Source organism: Epinephelus fuscoguttatus, linkage group LG13 (assembly GCF_011397635.1).
Source record: "Epinephelus fuscoguttatus linkage group LG13, E.fuscoguttatus.final_Chr_v1".
Classification (NCBI taxonomy): domain Eukaryota; kingdom Metazoa; phylum Chordata; class Actinopteri; order Perciformes; family Serranidae; genus Epinephelus; species Epinephelus fuscoguttatus.
Genome location: NC_064764.1, coordinates 12,448,242 through 12,468,179, shown reverse-complemented (window position 1 = coordinate 12,468,179; position 19,938 = coordinate 12,448,242). Strand labels below are relative to the sequence as shown.

Genomic DNA, 19,938 nt, shown 5'->3' with positions numbered 1-19,938 from the left:
GCAACTCAATGCATGAGTTGATGTCATGAATCAATCAACAGACCTTTGACCTTTGAGAAAAAGTGTCGAAGTGACGTTCCTGTGCGATCTGGCACCGGTACACCTCTGCCCTCCTCTTAACACTCCAGCCTGTTCTTTTATTGATCTCGAAATGTTGCACAACCCCATTCTGTGGACGATCAGCGAGATGCATCTCTGCATCATCGGTAAAGAGGACACACAGGGAGAGCTGGATTGAGCAGTGATGCGACTATTGCCACCTGGTAACAACCTCACCTTCATAACAACAGTACTGTCTGCAGTGGAAAGGCAAAACAGTATCTAGCTTAAAGACGTTAAAAGGACACATTGTCTGCTGTCATGCCGGGTACCTTGTTGTTATGGGATGCTTTCTGGCCGCCAGACATATTTTGCCTTATAATGTCTAAGTGTTTCTTCTGAAGTTGTTGTTGTTCAATGGTGCGTTAAACTCAGTGGGAACCAGTAAATGCTGACATGAGGCTGAGAATGATGTCACATGTTTTTACGGTTTATGATGCCCGTTCAATTATTATAGAGCCCTGTGGGGATAGCAAAACCTCATTTCATCTGCTGGGAGATTGAACCACATGACACACATGTGATGTACAAGAAGCTGTTGCTTACAGGAGTGATGCAGATACAAATATGCACACTAATGCACACAGCTTACGTCTCATGAATGTACACAAGTTGTTGAAGCCACATGAGCATATACATTTATACTAAAGAACACAGCTTTGCCTGTAGGATGTATTATGTAGAATTCAGTCTGTCCTGTGAAACTTGGGCTGGGCCATATGGAGAAAATCAAATATCACAATATTTTGACCAAATACCATTCTACTGATATTGCAGCAATATTGTAGGGTGGACTATTGTTGCTTTCACAAAATACTTAAAAGAGATGATTATAAATGATCATCAGAAAGGTGGACATAATGACTCAGTGGGTAAAGGCAAATGATAAAACAGCTAAAACCATCTGCTAAGTTCAGAAAACTACATCACTTTACTGTTAAGCAGTCGTAACACAAAGAAAAGACAACATTTTCCAGAATCTAAGATTATATTTAGCCTCATATGATTTTGATATAGTATCAATACATTGCCCAGCTTAATAGCGCCGTGGACATTTTCTAGAGGGTGCTACTTAGCCAAGTTGGCACATCAAAGCAAAAAAATCATATTAGACAACACAACTTAAGACTTATGATGTGTGTGCCAGGTTTTGTGAGTTTTCAAGCATCCCTTGCCCCTTAAAAACAACTTCCCGCTTTATGGTGAATAAGATATTGCCACGGTGACAGCATCTGATGAAAGCTCAAAAGCTTCATTTCTGAGTATCATCAAGGTCTTAGGACTTTTTATCAGCAAATTTCAGTTGGGTGTGATTAACCTGCTGGAAGGAGGCAATCAAAATGTGAAAATAGTAACTTTTATTTGCCAGCAGGTGGCGCTATGACTGTGACTCAGAGTTCCGCTGTAGATTTTTTCAGGGCTGGACTGTTCTCGTGTGTGAAATTTTGGAAGGTTATGCCCACGTGGCGTCAAGTTACAGCAACACTCATCATCATATCGAAACATTGAAATTCGCCAAAACGCCATGGAAACGCACTTCGACGAAAGCTCACAGTTTTCACAATAAAGCATCATCAGTGTCTTGAGTAGATTTTCCCCAACTTTGACATGAATCTGGTCAGCTTTGTAGGAGATGTAAGTCAAAGTATAAAACACAACATTTCCTGTTGCCAGTAGGGGCGCTATACCCATTACTAAATATTGGCATATAGATGTGTTCAGGGCAGGACTGTTACACAATGTTGTTTTCTTTTACACACAATACCCTGCTGTAGAGACGGGTTTGGCGAGTGTTTCAGCTGTGATGTGGCATTTTCTCAAACTCTGCATTGGATCTCAAGGGAACTTCCACTTATGGAGCGGTGAGAGAAGTTGAATTCTCTTTGCTGAAAAAAAATAAGCATCTGGGCAGCTATGGTGTAGAAATAGAAAGTGGAAATTGAGTTGCATCTCCTTATGAGAGCTTCTAAAGTGTGATTTGGTGGACTAGAAGTTGGTGCTGTTGTTCAATCTGCTGGCTTTGTTGCTGCAGTCTGCTGCCAAGCCGCTCCTTGGTGTAATTTTGACTTTCAAAGTAGCCCGTTGCCTTCCTGCCAACAAAATAGCCTTGGGATAGCTTGGCGTTTCGCTCTCTCTCTCTCTCTCTCTCTCTTTGTGTTTTGTTTTTAATTTTTTTTTTTATTTTTCACTTTCTTCTCGCCTACTCTGTCTCTCTCTCTCTAGTTGTCACTCCCATCCTCTCTCTTTCATTCCCAGGCTCAATCGCTTTGTTTCTCTTTCTATAGCATCCTCTCACGGTGTCTGTTTGTCTCTGCCAACCCCCCACTCTCCTATCCTCTCCCTCAAACCACTTTGTTACTCTTGTCTTGCTTGTCATCCTCTCTCTCTCCCCCTCTCTCTTTAAAAGCAGCTTAATTCTATCATCTTACAGTTGGACAGCAGTAATTACATTTATGACACAAATCCTGCTACTCACAGCAAAATACCAAGTGTGTGAGAGTAAGTGTGTGGATGCATGCTCATCACCCAGTGTCTGTGTACTTGTACTTATACATCTGTGTGTGTGTCTGTGTGTGTGTGTCTGTGTGCGCTGCTCATTCCCTGATAACCCAGCCCAACACCACTAAACTATTTATAATACTATTTATTTCATGCTGCTACCCAGCCATCTGCAAACAGATGCATTTGGACTCAGAGGTCACAGTGTGTGTACATACTGTGTGCTCTTCTGTGTTAGACTTCTTAAACCGACTGCAATTGCCCTCAAACTTTGTCGATCCCCAGTGGGAAATGAACCTTGACCCCGCCTCCTTACACTGAATTTAAATGAGGAACATCACAGGCATTTTTTTTCTCCACATTATGTTTTAATCTACAGAAAGCAACGCGTGACTGAACACTGATGTGTACAAATCTAGGCATGTCTTTTGAGCCTAAGTATGCCGGATTAGGAATTTATTGTGAGTAAAAGAAAAAAAAGTCAGAGGCCGGTTTAACTTCGAGGGCGCCTGTGTTTTGAGAATGTTGTTGCCAACTGCAGACACGCTGGGGTGAAGAGTTTCTGATTAGAGTGTGAATAAAAGGAATAATACATCAAAAATCCCGGACAACTCATGTTGCGTTTTTTCGTGCTTTTGGTGGCCTTGGTTCAAATGTTACTGGCAGCTCAAATCAAAGCTCCTTAGAGTTTTCAAACTGTGGATTATCTATTCTTAAGAATACATGACAATCTCAGCCCTGGAATGGACAACTTGGTTTTGCGGTTTGTATGTCTCTTAAAAAAAAATAATAATAATAATTATAATAATATATATATTATTTTATTTTATTTTTGTTCCCAGATTGAAAACTCTGCTGTGCTCTTTGGCACATCTGATAACATTTTTGCTATATTTTGCCTGAGGCTGATGGCCACAGCCCTTTTCATCTTCTGGGAGTTATTCACTTGTTTGTCAGTGGTCATAACAAATGCAGATGCTTCCATGCAACTGAATTACATATCATAATTGAGCAGTTAACACCCTATCATACTCTGTGACATGTATGAAAATGCTGAGCAGACCCTGATGACTTGATTTTTGATCAAGGTTTTAATCAGAAAAGACCTGAGTGACTAGTAACAAAGAAGAATACACATTTGCAAGTTGAAAAAATGTGGAGGCTTTACTGCTGTAGATAGTAGGCTTGAATATGATTACACTGGCAACTTTTGACATGCAGTGGGAGGCAAGTTTCAGTTCATGGACAAAAGTGTTTATTTCACTGAGGGCACACAGAAACCTTGCTATTTCTTTTATTTTTTTCTAAATCTTTTGGCATACCAGAAGTTTCCCTTATTTGTTTTGGGTTTTATGACTAGTAGTCTAAGGAATTTTCCATTCAATCTAAGAATGTTAATCTAAATCTTTTTACAATTGCAAAGGGACCAGAGTTTGGAAACAACATATTTGCTATTGTGCTCAGTTAATCTAGACGTGATTCATACGGGCATAGAGAGAGGGATATGGCTTGTTGTGAGCATAGACTGTTTGAAAATATTGGATGTAGCCACTGTGACCACACCCACTGGTTTGTGGACTCTTTGAAGTCTCAAGTTTGGCATTTTTGCAGTCACCATTTTGGATTTTTGGAACAAGAGGTGACCATATTTGGATACTTTGGAGCTGTAGACGAGTGAAGCATAGAGCTCAATCATAGACTGTTGTGACAGCTCGCAGACAGTCTGTCACTCAAAGTGGCCACACCTTTAATTATGTGTAACATTAAGCCTTATTAAAATGTAAACATGTGAGTTATATGAAAATTGACCACCTCCTAGTCAAGAATGGAAAAATTTGCTATTAAAACAAAAACAGTTTTTTTAAAACATGTTTATTTCTGCTGCTGTTGGGCATTTTAAAGGTCCAGTGTGAAAGATTTAGGGGCCTCCATTGGCTGATATGGAATATAATATTCATAACTATATTTATAATTTAGTTTATAATAACCTGAAACTTAGAATTGTTGTGTTGTTACATTATAATGTGCTGTTTATATCCATATACAGAGCGGGGGCCTGTTGTTCGAAACCTAGATAAGGGATTAAGATGGGATATGTTGGTTATCCTGACTAATTTAGCATTGATTCGGTTGTTTGAAAGCAGAGGCACATATGTTGCCAGGGATATTTATTCTGTGCACTTAGCCTGGTCCTGACCAGGCTAACAACCAGGCTTAGTTTAGCCTGGTGCCTTATCTGTCCAGTCAGCTGTCAATGCGATCGGAAATCAATGTGTTTTACCGTCATTTCATATTCTTATGTACCACATTCTTATGTACCTATTTGCCTCATTTTTGAACAAAATACATGAAGGGTACAATAATAAAAAAAATAACATTTAACATTTAAAACATTATTTTTGTCATAGCCCAAACATACTTTGACATGCACATATCTTTACCAATAAAAGGATTAATTGTTGGAATAAACATACAAGTAGGTGTATTTGACATTAACACAATTAGTGTTTATTAGGTATCAGAACTGTATGACCTTCACAAATTATATTCCCAGTTAACTGGACCAATAACTCCAGTGTACTTTACATTAATGAATGAAAACATGAAGATGAAACCACAATATTCTTTGACCTCATTTTATTTAAATGAAAAATACTGTAATCAGTCACTGTCTGCTTTGAGCTGTGGAGAGAAAGAGAGAAATAACATTGATTAATACATTGGGGGGCGTCGGTGTCTTAGTGGCAGAGCAGGCGCCCCATGCAGCCACAAGGCTGCTGCCGCAGCGGCCCGGGTTCAAATCCTGCCGGTGGCCCTCCGCTGCACGTCATCCCCCCTCACTCTCTCCCCCCCTCATGCTTACCTGTCCTCTCCATTAAAGGCAAAAAAGGCAACTATTTTAACTAAAAACGTGCTAAAAAAAAAAAAGTATGACAAATAATATGATCAGTCACTATGTGATTGGAGCTGGGGAGAGAAAGAGAGAAAAAACATTGATTAATACATTGCATCACAGTCATGCTTACAATGTGCATTAAAATCACTTACTTCTTTCTCTAGTTTCTTAATTTCTAAGTCCAATTTCCTTGAGGTTTTTCTTTTAATTTGTCAATTTGTATTACACTGCAAGACAATCCAAAGTCAGACAGTCCCCCCCTCCGTCCTCCATCATCGGCCTGCCTCGGTTCTGATCCAGGGCAAGCTCTTCTGCTGGTGTGAAATCAGCAGTTGCTTAACTTCCACTGCTCATCTTTAAGGCAAAGTGTACAACTGTTAATTTGTGGAAGGAACTTTAATTGTAATTATGACAGATTCATTTGCGCCGCAAGTGTATATTTTTAGATTACTTACGCATTCAGTCGGTCCGCAGTTGTTTGCCACATACTCTCTCTCTGCTTTATTATTGCTGCAATGTTTCCTTTCTTCGTGATTATATGTTTTACCTCTTCATAAGTGTCCATGATGAGACGCTGCTCACTGGGTGACAAGTATGCAGCACGTGCACTCTCCATTGCTGCATCGGTGAATCTGTGATCGATCTCGGGGTCTATTTGAGAAAGCCATGGACGCACACTCACCTGAATAAGTTACACCTGGCTTGACAAAGCCGCGTCTCCTCAGCCTGGCTTGGTGTTTGAACAACCAATTAAGCCAGGATGGACTTAGGGGAATTTGTCCAGCCTCGCTCTTCCACTTATCCTGGATTGGTTAATTCTACTTTTGTACAACAGGCCCCAGGTGTCCTTCAACAGTAGCCCACAACAGACACACCAAACACTGGATCTAAATGGGGCTATGGATTTTCCGTTTTTTTTTTTTTTGTGTCGGCCATCGTTGTTCGCATACATGTTTACACACCGGAAAAGTTTTGTTCTGCAACTTCAACGCTAGATGCTTCTAAATCCTACACACTAGACCTTTAACATGGTGGTCCATTTGGATTGACTTATGTAACCAGCCTCAAGTGACCATCTGAGGAACTGCCGTGTTTGGCACATTCCAGGTGGCTTCATATTTCAGCTGAAGGTTGCCCCTTGGTTGTGACAAAACACTATGATTTACAGTTTGTGCCACATACGAGAAATGCAAATCGGTTCAGCTGAATCAAAAAAGCTAGGGTTTCAGACTCAGGGTTGTTTCAGTATAGATCAATCACATAGCATTCATATGGTGTTTGCTAACTCAGTATGCATATGAATGTTATGTGGCCTGTGTTTATGGATGAGAGTGTCATATGTTATGGCCCCTGTCCATCTCCTCTCTCCCAGCAGCCGACTTACATTATGCATGTGCATACATTCTATGCGCGTTATTACTCTTTGTGTGTATGTGTGTTTGGTTAATGGTGGTTTAAATAGATGTGAAAGTCACATCAGCCCTCTCATCTCCTCTGCTTTGAGGAAACACACACACACGCAACCATACACAAACACACACATACACACACAGAGGAGTTGTGTGTATAGGGAATCATTAGCTAAAGTGATGCAGGTTTAGCTATCATGAATCACAGTGGCATCATATCGACAAGCCAGAGCCAGCAAGGAATCCAAAATGTGTGTGTGCACGCGGTGTGTGAGTGTGTGTGTGTGTAAGGATTACCAGTATTTTGAGCTGGCAGCAAGCCCAGCCGCCCTCCCTTCTTCCCCATTTTTCTCTGTCTCCCTCTCTGCCATCGTGGTATTCCCCTGAGGAAACTTAATTTGCTCTCTGCCCGTCATTGCTCCTTCTGTCCCCTTTTCTCCCCATCTTGCCCACCATCAGCGTCTCCCTGTTTCAGGGGGCACACAGCGACAAACCAGATTGGAAGCGCACATTACCTTCTCTCGCTCTTTTGTTTTACAATCAGCAATCCACACAAGAGGTGGACACATCACAGCAGGCTTGAGGCTGAACTTGATCCAACTTCAGCGCTCAGCATGTCATTAGCTTTGGCTGGGTTTCTGCAGCAGGATGGCATTAATTGCTACATAGTCTGCTTAAAGCAGAGTGTGCTTTTTACACCACTCGTAGACTTTACATACTGTGCTTCACAGCTTATCTTCACAATATGTCTGATCTTTACCTTACTCTCCCTTGAATACCTCCACCGTTGCTCTGTCTTCTCATCCATCGCTCTCCTCTCCATCATCCTTTCTGATCCCTCCCTCCCTCAGTAATATCTCTCACGGTATACTTGTGATGATGGATGGAGAACCAGGAACAGTGAAGCAGACCTCACATCCATCACAAACTCAACAACAGCATAGTTAACTGCATTACTGTTTTTTCTCCCTTGCTCTGCTCTCCAGAGTTCACCCATGTCGTGGTCTTTCTGGCTCCTGGCCAGCGTCTCCACAGGTTTATTAAACCAATCAGAGCAAGTCACGGCAGGGTAAACCTATTTGAGCCCACCTGGACAATATCGGATACTACCTACTGTATACATGCTTAACAGGAACTGAGTTTTTGATTGCAGCATTATTTTTGATAGCAGTGACACATTCATAGATTTTTTTTTTTAGAATTATAATGCAACTTTTATCCAACTTGTTAACTAAAGACTTGCATTATTTCATAAAATATTTATAATATATGCAAGCTCTGGCTGCTTGAGCGAGTTTTATTATTTTGGCATACTGATGTCTTATCTTAGATCCCAAAACCATGCCATACCGAGTCACCTACGGGCTAAGCACTGAGCCTTGAGGGACTCTGTGTCTCACACGGAGTTCTTCAAGGCTCAATGCTTGGCCCGATCCTCTTCATTCTCTACATGCTCCCACTAGGTCACATCATCCGGTGCCATGGTCTTCACTTTCACTGTTATGCCGATGATACCCAGCTCTACATCACCACCACAGCCATTACCCCTGCCATTCTCTCTACCCTCACCGACTGTCTCACCGACATCAAAACCTGGATGAACCACAACTTCCAAAAACTCAACAGCAATAAAACGGAAATTATCATCTTTGGCCCAAAATCCATCCTCCCCACCTCCTAGGATTTCTCACTCTGCTTTGATGGTCACTCTGTCACTCCCTCCCCCCTAGTCAGAAACCTTGGCATCATCGTGGACCCCACACTCTCCTTCAAGTCACACATCAACCACGTCACCAAAACATCTTTCTTCCACCTCCGCAACATTGCATGCCATTGCCCCACCCTCTCCCCCTCTGCCGCCGAAACACTCATCCACGCCTTCGTCACCTCCAGACTCGACTATTGCAATAGCATCCTGTATGGCCTCCCCACCACTGTTCTTCAAAAACTGCAGTATGTTCAAAACTCGGCTACCCGATTGCTCACTCACTCCCCCTCCAGAAAACTCATCACTCCCATCCTCTGTCAACTTAACTGGCTTCCCATAAAACAACGCATCAATTTCAAGATCCTCCTCACCACCTACAAAGCCCTTAACAACTTTACACCCTCATACCTGACCGATCTCCTCCATCATCATTCTCCCACTCACCGCCTCCGCTCCTCCGATGCCAACCTTCTCACCCCCATCACCAAGACCATGTACCGCACCCTGGGGGACAGACCATTTGCTATCGCCGCCCCTACCCTCTGGAACTCCCTGCCCCTGGCAATCTGGAACTCTGACACACTCCCCTCATTCAAGAGTCAGCTTAAGTTCCATCTCTTCAGGATCACCTACAGCATCTGAAAATCCTCCCCCCTTCATCCTCCACCCACTCTCTGTCTTAATATGTGGTCCCTTTGTAGTGTAGTGTATAGTGTTGTTTATTTGCCTTTTGTTTGAGTGTCTTGTTTGAGTGTCGTTTGATTGAGTGTTTTGTTTGAGTGCCTGTTTCTGTGCGTATTCTTTTGTAAAGCGTCTTCGAGTATCTAGAAAAGCGCTATATAAAACCAATTTTTTATTATTACTATTATTGTTATTATTATTATTATTATTATTATTATTATTATCACCTGCAGTCCAAGCTAAACAGAGCAAGCTGGCAGAAACACATCTCTGACCTTTTGTCTCTCTCTGTCTCCCCAGCTCCATCGCCTCCTGTGGAACTCGGCCCTACTCTGGGCCTGAAGAAGTCCAGTTCCTTGGAGAGTCTCCAGACAGCCATGTCAGAGGTTAATAGAAAAAACGAACTCCTCCCCTTCCACCGACCTCGTCCAAATATGGTCAGAGGAAGAGGCTGCAACGAGAGCTTCCGTGCAGCTATTGATAAATCCTATGATGGGCCACCTGAAGATGATGATGGTAAGGGGTGAAGAGGGTGTCTGTCTGTTAAGTCGGGGACATTTGGCGTTTTTTTTCCTCTGTTTATCTTGTGCTGTATGTATGCAGTTACTCAGTCTTTAAATTCTGTCAACATGGAGGAAACAGCAAAAAGGCAAGGAAGGAAAATGTCTCTGATATTTTGTAAATGCTGTTTTGAGAGGCGGGTCCATCTGTGTTTTTCAGGTGGAAACTCCCACTCAACCGTCAACAAAAAGCAGTGACGTAGGTTACAGTGCTGATGGCCCCCACTACACACACCGTTTGCTGACCACCAAAAAATATCAACATCAGTTAAAGTGCACGCTGTATTTATATTGTTCCCACCATTATATCTTGCCATCAGACAGCCCTTACTGACAGGAAACTCTTCAAAGCCACCAGTCTCTACAGACAGAGATAGTAATTTTACCTCACAGCACATGGGGCTGCTGGTCTATCCACCACCTCAGTCTTCTCTCAGTCCACAGCAGTACATTGGTTTATACATAGCAACATCATCATGCAGAAACCCACGTCAGGTCATGTGGGGAAAAGTTTTTGGTAGAAGGGCTTGGAAAAATATTGATTTTGATCTTAAAATATACTTTTTTTTTTTTTTTTTTTTTTTTTTTAACCAAAGTTAGAATTTTCTGATTTAAATACATAAGTATCACTGCTTGAGAGCTACAGAAGGATATGGAAAGTTAAAAAAAAAAAAAAGAAAGAATAAATAATGGAGCCACCCCTTAGGATCACACTTAAAGATTCAAATATGTTACACTTTTGGTTGCACTCCTATCAGTAATGTCACAGTTGCTGTTTTTCTCTTGACAATTAATGCAATGTACAGCTCATATCTAGTAGTTAACATACCTTTAGTGCCTAGAGATGGATTTTTCTTATATGGTGACTGATGGATACTCATGGCTTACTTCTATGCGCAGTATGTTCCCCAATAACAACATTCTCCACTATATTGAAAAGCCACTCATGAGCTCAGATCGGTTTCAGTCCACTGTTGTCAATTCTGATAAGTTTAGGAAAGAACAATCCAGAACTGTTGCCAGCAAAGCAAGACTAGGGCATTGCCAGAAGAACACTAAGCTTCAAAGTGTCATCACATGTAAGAAGTTAAGCAGCAGCATTGCCTTACAATGTACGATTCAGTCCAGATCTGGGCTTTTAGCTTTAAATATTTATCCAGGAGCTAAATGGGAGCTGCTTGCTTTGTTGCACTGGGAGGGGCAGTTCAATTCCCAGCTGTGTTATTAGCAGCGAGCTCTTATCAGTCACCACTAGAATAATGAGTCGGGCTGTTTCAGATCACTACATTCACACAGGATAGGACTAATAGGGCATGTCAGCACGGCACACACGCAGTGGCCACATCTGTCACCGTCTTTCTAAATGTTCAACACTTTGAAAGCAGTTGTTAATTGACAGAGAACAGTTCACTGACGTCCACTGCAGATCTCTTCCTGTTTTCTATTTGTGTTTCTCTCTCTGTGCATTTGTGTACTTTCGCTTGGGCTTAAATTGTATCTTCACTTCAGTGTTAAATGTAAATTCTCGTCAGCTACTGTCTGCCAGTTTTTGAGAGGTGGATTAGCAGTTGTAGCTATAGACGACTGTTGATCAGAACGACAAACAAACATGGCTAACATTTTGACAGCACAGTGAATATTTAGTCAGGGTTCATGTGTAGCTGATGTATTGTGTGGGATCCTGAGCTGAATCCAGCTAATACCACAGTGCTTCACAGTTTCCAGTGAATTTAGTTGTCAAGAGGACTATTCAGCAAAGGCTTTGAGTCATTGGCTTTGATGTCTCATGTCAGCTGGGATGGATTATAGTGCTAAATAGTTGTTTCTGTCATTCATTTTCTGTTTTAATATACTGTGCTACCTTAATGTGTGTTACATTATTTTTTTCATTTGTATCTTTGTCTTTTTCTTTGTTTTATGTCGCCTCATATTATGTCTTTTCACACACCATCCCTACAAATAATAGGAATCAGTTGTGAACAGAACAAATGCATATTATACTGGCTTGTGGTGACTTCTGTGCCATGAGATAGTTAATAAAAAACACACCTGACCTGGCTGACAGGCAGAGCACAAAATATAAAATTTTCCTAGAGAGTGTTTAGCATAGCAGAAGAAAGAGCCCGGACTGGCTGAATATGACGGCACATGGTAACAATATGTCACAGCATCATTGTTGGCCGCACTTCTTCTGATGTTTGGTGTTCATTACACATCAGAAGAAATTACTACTGACAGGTTGCTGCAACCCACATCCAATTTCACCCCAACCAGTCTTGATTCACCAAATTTTACATGTGAGTCAGAAAACAAAACAGTGGTCTGCACTCATTTTGTAAAACAGATGTAGGGATTTTTCCTGACTTTGAAGTCTGGTCATTAAAAACAAATTTAGGAATGAAAATAAAAGTATTTGGGGATGAGGCTTGGTCCTTTTCATAGAGTGTTTAAGCTCTGGTAATGTATATCGCTTTTGGCGCTGACTGAAAGCACTGACACACATGCACACACACACACACACACACACACACACACAGTATATACAACTGACCATGTAAATTAATGGAAGGAAAACGTTTTATAGGGATAGGGATATCTGTTGTGGTCATTTCCAGTTTTGAACTCTTTAAGGGAAGACTAGAGCGCCTTTGCACACTGACTCTGTTTTTACCAGATGCATTTTTTTGTCATCTAAAAAAATCGTTACACACAAACCTTGCACACAGAAATTCGCAAGACAAGACAAAATGAAAAGACACATTTCCTCTCTCGCTTTTCTCCACTGGAGTTATTTATCTGTCACCACTCTGGCTCCCTTTGTCTTGCATTTGGCACTGCAGCTGCGTGAATGGGTTGAGCTGTCCTCCGTCTCTGTCTCCGCAGTGCCTCTTAGTCTGTGTGCAGTCCATGTCTTCCTCCTCTTCATCGTCATCCACCTAAATATTAGAATCTGACCTGTTGAAAGTGGGCAATCTGAGTTATGAAATGATTCTGTGTGCCCCGTTCCTCTGACTGGTTGCAGATGTGTCCCGCTGCCACATTATCTTCACTGATTCTTGGTCAAACAGCTGTCTAAGGCCTCGTTTTCACTTATGTATGTGCGTGGAGACAAGGCAACCGGAAGTACATTCATTCATATGGGAATCTCTGTGCTATCTGTTGTGCTTGTCCTCCTCTCAGTAATATTCCAGTCTGGAATTTGCCATGAGTATGTTAAAAAATGGGAACTTTTGCAGCGGATTTTGTAGAGACTGTATGACAGTGTGCTAGCTTAGCTAACAGGCTGCAAACTGGCTAATCAGCTCTTTATTCAATTCAGTTGCCTGTGTTGATTGTCAGGTGAGTTTGTAAAATGAAAAAGAACTTTTTTAATCTAGTTTTAACACATTGTGAATTTGAGTAATGTCATTCTGCTGAAATATGGTTATACATTATATACAGTCAGATCATCATTATGTCTCATTAGGCTGTTTTTAATTAAATATTTTACAAAACATGCCAAGTAACTGGCAGGTCCTGTTTTTGTTCCAGTAATGTTCCAAGCGCATATTCTAAACTACTGGATGGCAAAAAAACGGACAAAATTAGCCTTTCCCCCACGGCTATAGGTAGTTTGTAGGTCAGGTTTCTATCCATCCATAAAGAGATGTACTTCCTTGCATTTGACACGAGAGGTACCATCTGTATATTTATGGATCTATGGTCATCCTATATATATGTAAGTGAAAATGAGGTGTAACGGCTTCTGATGGACACCAAAACGCAGAAAATTGAACCTCTTCTGGACAAATGTTTCAGAGTCACTGTGCAAACATGATTGACAAAACGTGAGGTTGTACTTATTTTTAGAGGTGCAGCAATTTAAGATGAAAGAAACCAACTCATTGTGCAAAGGCCTTTACCAGGTCAAACACAAGCAAGAAGGTGCACACACACACACAATTGCAATTCAATTCAGTTGCTAGACAGCCTTTGTAATTAAGTCTGAAGTGAATATCCACACAAAGTTAAATCTCAATTGAAGTTACTAATTTGGTTTGGTTATCTTTTAAAATCTGACAAGTGGTCTCTGTGTGCGTGTGCATATGTGTTTGTGTGTGTGATCATTGTAATTCAAGGCCAGGCCTCCAGTCTGTCGAAGAAGTAATGAGCCGTCGCAGTTTAGGCTTTGAACATGTTCGCTTCTTTATTTTCAGGACTTAATTAATTCACTGTAAAGTTAATATATTTGCCATGGAGATGCCGAGAAGAGGAAGTGTACGTGCCTGTGTGTATGTGGTCTGTTCATTCGTGGATATGCTTTGCATTGTTGTCTCTTTGTTTGTACAGTATGCGTGGTTGTGTTTATGTGATGACCTTATATGTGGTCTTCACTGCATTGTGTAATGCTTTGAGATTTGCTAATGATTCTTGATTTTACTGCTTTACTGAGTCACTCTGGCAAAAATGCTGAAACTCCATTGTTATGTGCCACTGGAACCCACTCTTAAAGAGGTCTATTCTTCTTTTTGTTAACTTGAAAATTAGGACACAGCGATGTTTCTGGACAATGCTGATGACTCAGCATTATGTAAAGACAGAATAATGATAAATTATCCAAATGTCCTTGTTTGCCTCATACCGACAAAAGAGTTGTTCACTTTGGACAAAAGGGAAGCAAGTTGTAATTAGAAAAGGGTAGGTTTTACAAGAGTAACTACTTTTAATCAGGATTTCACCGATAAATCTTTCAGTAGGTTTAGTACTTCGATAAAACATCTCACTGGTAATCCTAGTTTAAAAAGAGTTTATTACTTCAACGTAATGCCAGGGCTTCCTTCTACAGTTATTTGTGTTGATCATTGGCAGTGTCTTTGTGTAAACATTTAGTGTAATTGATGCAGTTATTTTCTTTTACGACTACTTTTGCTACTCTTAAGAACTCTTTCCACCCCCTCAGCTCCCTCTAATCCCCATCTTTCTCCTTTTCTTCATCTATTCCCTCTAGATGACGGTTCGGAGCCGAGTTCAGGCCGGGACACCCCTGCAAGTAGTTCATCCCGCCAGGGAGTGGGGGATCGGATAGAGGAGAAAGGCAAAAAAGACAAGAAAAATAAACTGAAAACAAAGACAAAGGAAAAGAACAAGAAGAAAGTAAAGGAGAAAGAGAAAAACAAAGCAGAGGAGCCGGAGGAGACGGCGAAGAAGAGCAAGAAAATAGGCTTTGGCCTGTTGAGGTAGGTAACTGTGTGTGTGTGCATGTGTGTGTCTGTTGGTCTGATGCACATATTTTGTGGCCATATGCCTTTTTGTCCCTTTATGTGTGTATATGGGTGTATTTGCAGAATGGCTGACGTACCTGGTAAAATCACTTCTATCCAGCATTGATGTTTTAAATCATTTTCAGCTTCCAGTGATAATGTGTGTGTTTGAGGCTCAACAGCAGTGTTTGTATATGGCATCATATGGGCATGTATTTTCATCACATTTTTTCCACATATTTAATCTGAATATCATATCCAGGCCGACATAGATGTTTGTATAAGCTTGACATATGTCTTACTCCCTTTTTTTTAATATAACCTGTCCATAATTTAGATGATAATGTCAGCATGATGACTACAGTAACACATTTCACACAGGTGAACCCACTGCCCTGTTAACATGAGGTCACAGTTTGTATCACCGCAATAACCCGTGTGTATGTTACAAAAATCCTGCTTTCCTTAAATGTCAGAAAATCTGATTATGGTGTCCGTCAGCTATAAATATGTATGTTAAGCACATGAATAAGAACAATCTCTGTGCACCTCATGCTTTCACACTATATCAGACAAAAAAATAATCCTAAAACATGAAGACAGGTCTTTTTTCCCCCTCATGAAACACTATCACATGCTCACAGGCACACAAAGACCACTCTAAGAGCGGTGCCCCAATTTCCTTAAGAGGTGCTGAAAATTATCTGTCAGAACTATTTCATGTGATTAACTTTAACACTATATCTTCCAGTGTGAATGGAGCATAAGCAGACGCACAGCATGAATGGGGCCAAAGTGTTTCAATGAACAATTTGTACTTTCTACCTTAATTGCTACCTACCATCAGGTTTTTTCGCCACGGTTATTTCTGAAATGGGATTTCACATGACCATTACATAGATACAGATCTTAAGAAAAACACTTGCATGCAATTTGATCTTGAAAATACAGCGGCAGCCTTTTAAAACACACTTACAAAAGCACTCTGTGTGAACCAGAACACAGAAAAACACTTCCAGATTTCAAAGTCCGATTTTATCACAATGATTATATCTCAGAATTGCATGTTATTTAAAGTGAAATATTAGGCAATTAGACTAATACGCACTAATTTTACTTGAGTTAAAAGGTTCAGTGCTCTTTTCTTTGAAAGCCTCCACCTTTTCTTTGACCTCTTTTTGACATTCTTACTTTCAGTATGCTTTCTCTCTTCCACATATAGTGTTTAGTCATTGGTACGAAAGTGTCTTATAGTGAGCAGAATTATACCTTTTATGATATTAAAATGCTGTCTTTGCCATGCAGTTGAATGTGCAAATGGCTCTTTAGACCTAAGCCTGTTCATAATTATGTAAAATTGATTTTATGAATAAAGAGAAATTTTCAGGCAGATGAGAACGTGGATAGAGGGTTGTTGTGCGTACTGTACAGAATGTTCCTTCCTTCTTCACCCACTGTTTTTGATTAGTAGTTTTGGTTTAATGTAGACCCACAGTACCAACTTGCTTATCTACCTGCCTTCATCTTTGGAAACCCTGTAGCCACTTCAACACATCGCTGCACAGTATGCAAGGTTGAATACTACCACTACTACTACTACTACTACTACTACTACTACTACTAGTACTACTAGTACTACACTACTACTACTACAACAACAACCATTACTACCACTACTGAAAAAGCTTCTTGGATGAGAGGCGAAACATCCTCAAGAAAGGCAAGCAAGTCCAGTTGCCCTACAATATAGCACTTATGATTACCATGACCTGGATGACTGAGAATCTTCACTGACACTACTACTACTACTGCCATTTCATTACATGGCCTTTATAGAACTACACAAATTCTTTAAGCCTCAAAGGAAAATATGACCTTGCAACATGGAAGAATGCCCCTTGTAGTTCAAACTTGATAAAGGGTCAGTCCACCCAAATCTTAAATAGCTTTTATTTAAGGGCTGGGCATTATATCTGTGTTATGTTGATATTGTGATATGAGACTAGATATCGTCTTAGATTTTGAATATCTTGATCTCCTAAGTGTAATTCCTAAGTGTTATCTTTTTCTGGTTTGAAAGGCTGCATTACAGCGAAATAATTTAATTTGCTGAACTTATCAGACTGCTCTAGCTGTTGTTATGTCTTTACCCACTTAGTCATCTTATCCACATGACTGATGATTAATTATCAGAAATCTTATTGTGTAAATATTTTGCAAAAGCACCAATAGTTAAGGCATTTGGTCAAAAATGTTGTGATATTTCCTAGTAAAAAAAAACTTGATCGTGATTAATATCTGATTAATTGTGCAGCCCGAGGAGAAACTCCCTTGTGACAGTTAAACACAGTAATAGATTTATACTGCACTTTATACATTGATTCATTCTTACCCTTTATGCTCTCCATTTTTTTTGTTTTATGGTGTTAGCATGGGCCAGTGTGCAAACTATACATATGACCAATGGATCATTTGTGGCACAATGTGATAGTTCCTATACATTCACAGATTACACACCGAAGGATCTCCATCATTTCCTCTCCGCCTCCGTCTCTCCCACAATCCTCTATTGCTCTTTTTCCCTTACAGCTCCAAGGCAATACATGACACGCCTAAAGATATTCACCTCCTTCACTCCATCACTCCATCTTACCATCTTAGCAATGTTTTAAGTGCTTCAGAGTTCAGGGAAGGTTACGCCCAATCCCTTCTTTCTGTGTTCATCCATCTATTCTCCGCCTATCTACCCCGTGTTATTATGGTCTGGGCAGCCTACGCAGCACGCCCGAGAATATCTCCAGTTTAATCTAACCAGGCCTTCCCTTTATGCACCTATCCTTCCATCTATCCTTTCATCTTCCCACTAATTCCCCCATCATGTCTTGCCTTAAGTGCCTAAAGAAACCATATAATACACCCAAGGATATTTTAGACATTTCTTCTCCACCCTATTTCTCATCACCATAAGAGGGTCTTGATTAGAGGCCAGTGATAATCTCACCCTTTCTCTCCTCCCTCTCTTTCTAGCCATATTTCTGTAACCTCTCCCCATCTCTCTTCACACCCCCAACCCCCGTAATCTTTGCATCATTCCAATTTTTGCTCTCGGTCTGCTCCCTCCAGCTCCAGCTCCCTATCTGCATTTGATTGCATGTAATGGAGGTAGACTGAGAAGGCAAATTGGTGCTATTCAGCACAGCTCAATATAGGCCACGCTGCTGATTTGTCATATTCATCTAAGGCCAGCTTTGATTGGCTTAATGGTCTGGAGGAGAGGTGGTATGGGATACTCAACCTTACTCCAAGGTGTCTGGTTCTACAGGAGCAAATGCTAATGTGTATCATTGGTTGGTTAACACATTTGACACACTAAATTACTCAACACATATTACATTATATTTCTGTGTATCAACTGCAAAGACACACATCGGTGTTATTACTATGGAGTTCCAATAGTAAATTTCTCTCTTACAGTACTGTGGAACTCAATCCATTGTATTGTCCAAATGATCTGGTAATTTAAAAAAAAGGCTGGCTTACAATTAAGTTCTTCACGTTAATTGAGAGAGGGTGCGGAGGTGCAGAAGAGTTGAATGCTATTACTGCAATGTGTCATTCATGTTGTTAACCCAGACTGTGAACGTTTGTTTAAAATGCCCTTTAAAGTGGACAGCTGGCTCCATCACTCTGTCATCTGAACTGCTGCCACCTGCCAATCAGCTGTGCCAATCATCTGTGTGTGTGTGTGTGTGTGTGTGTGTGTGTGTGTGTGTGTGTGCGCGCACGCACTTTGGTAACCATCCTACCGTCATGAATAATCATGTGGTGATAAAGCCTGATTGGTCACGCAGTCAGATGGTTGTCATATAGTTGGCACGTGGTGGCTATGAATCTTCCTCAGACTCTGTTTCTGTGTGTGTGTGTGTGTGTGTGTGTGTGTGTGTATGTGTGTGTTGTCTCTGAATTGTCTGCAGTTGTGACCCTTTGTTCCTTCCTGATCTGTTATATCTGTGATACATTTTCTCTTTGCTCAGACAATTAAAGTTGATACTTAATCAAAACTGGCAACTCTCTGAATATTCATATTGCACACATACACACATGCAGTACCTACGACCATAACTTAACACTTTACAGACATAATTAACATGAGTTGAGAGTATGGTTCTCCGAGCTGTTCTGTCATCTGTTTGTGTGTGTGTGCGTGTGCGTGTGTGTGTGTGTGTGTGTGTGTGTGTGTGTGTGTGTGTGTTCTGGCTGTAAAAGAGACAGTCTGTACGAATGAAAATATGGTAATCTATGAGGTGAAACTGGGAATGTACAAGGTTTACCAAAACTGAAGATGGACAGGCGCTGCTGTTGCATCATGTTTATGTGATTGTAGATGCGTGTCGTAAAGTATGTGTTGCTCATTTTCAGATTTAAAATGGTGTGAATTTATGAGAATCTATGATAATAAATGCATGGTTGCCTGCTTAGTTGTAATCATACACTGCTGTACTCACCTCCATCTAGCAGTGCTCAGTTTCTGTGTGCATATGTGTGTGTATCTGTATGCGTGTCTGCTAAATGATCTACTTTTATAAGAAAATGTCATTTAGAGGGCTTTTTACCCTAGCAAAACTTAGAGCTCAAAGAGCAGCATAATTGGAGAATGCAGCCACCGTATGAAAATGTATGAATGGGAGAAAAAAGCACAGAAACTTAAGGTTACAATTAGAGAACCATCGTTTTCCACTCTCTTTCTTTACCTCTCATTGATGCCTGTAATTACGCTCTCGCTTGTATTTGCCTCAATTTTCCTCCTTCCTCCTCTCCCCCTCTTTACTCTCTCTAGCTGGTCAAA

General features: G+C 40.8%; 1 protein-coding gene across 5 annotated transcripts in view; it reads left to right on the top strand.

Moving 5' to 3' along the window:
* Positions 1–19,938, top strand: part of LOC125899761 (partitioning defective 3 homolog B-like) — a 265,237-nt gene that overhangs the window by 142,046 nt on the left and 103,253 nt on the right. For all 5 annotated transcript variants that reach the window (XM_049594278.1, XM_049594276.1, XM_049594275.1 and 2 more), the window contains 2 exons: positions 9,593–9,808; positions 14,840–15,068. In XM_049594278.1, coding sequence (XP_049450235.1) covers positions 9,593–9,808; positions 14,840–15,068 — 445 coding nt within the window. The remainder of the gene's footprint in view (positions 1–9,592; positions 9,809–14,839; positions 15,069–19,938) is intronic.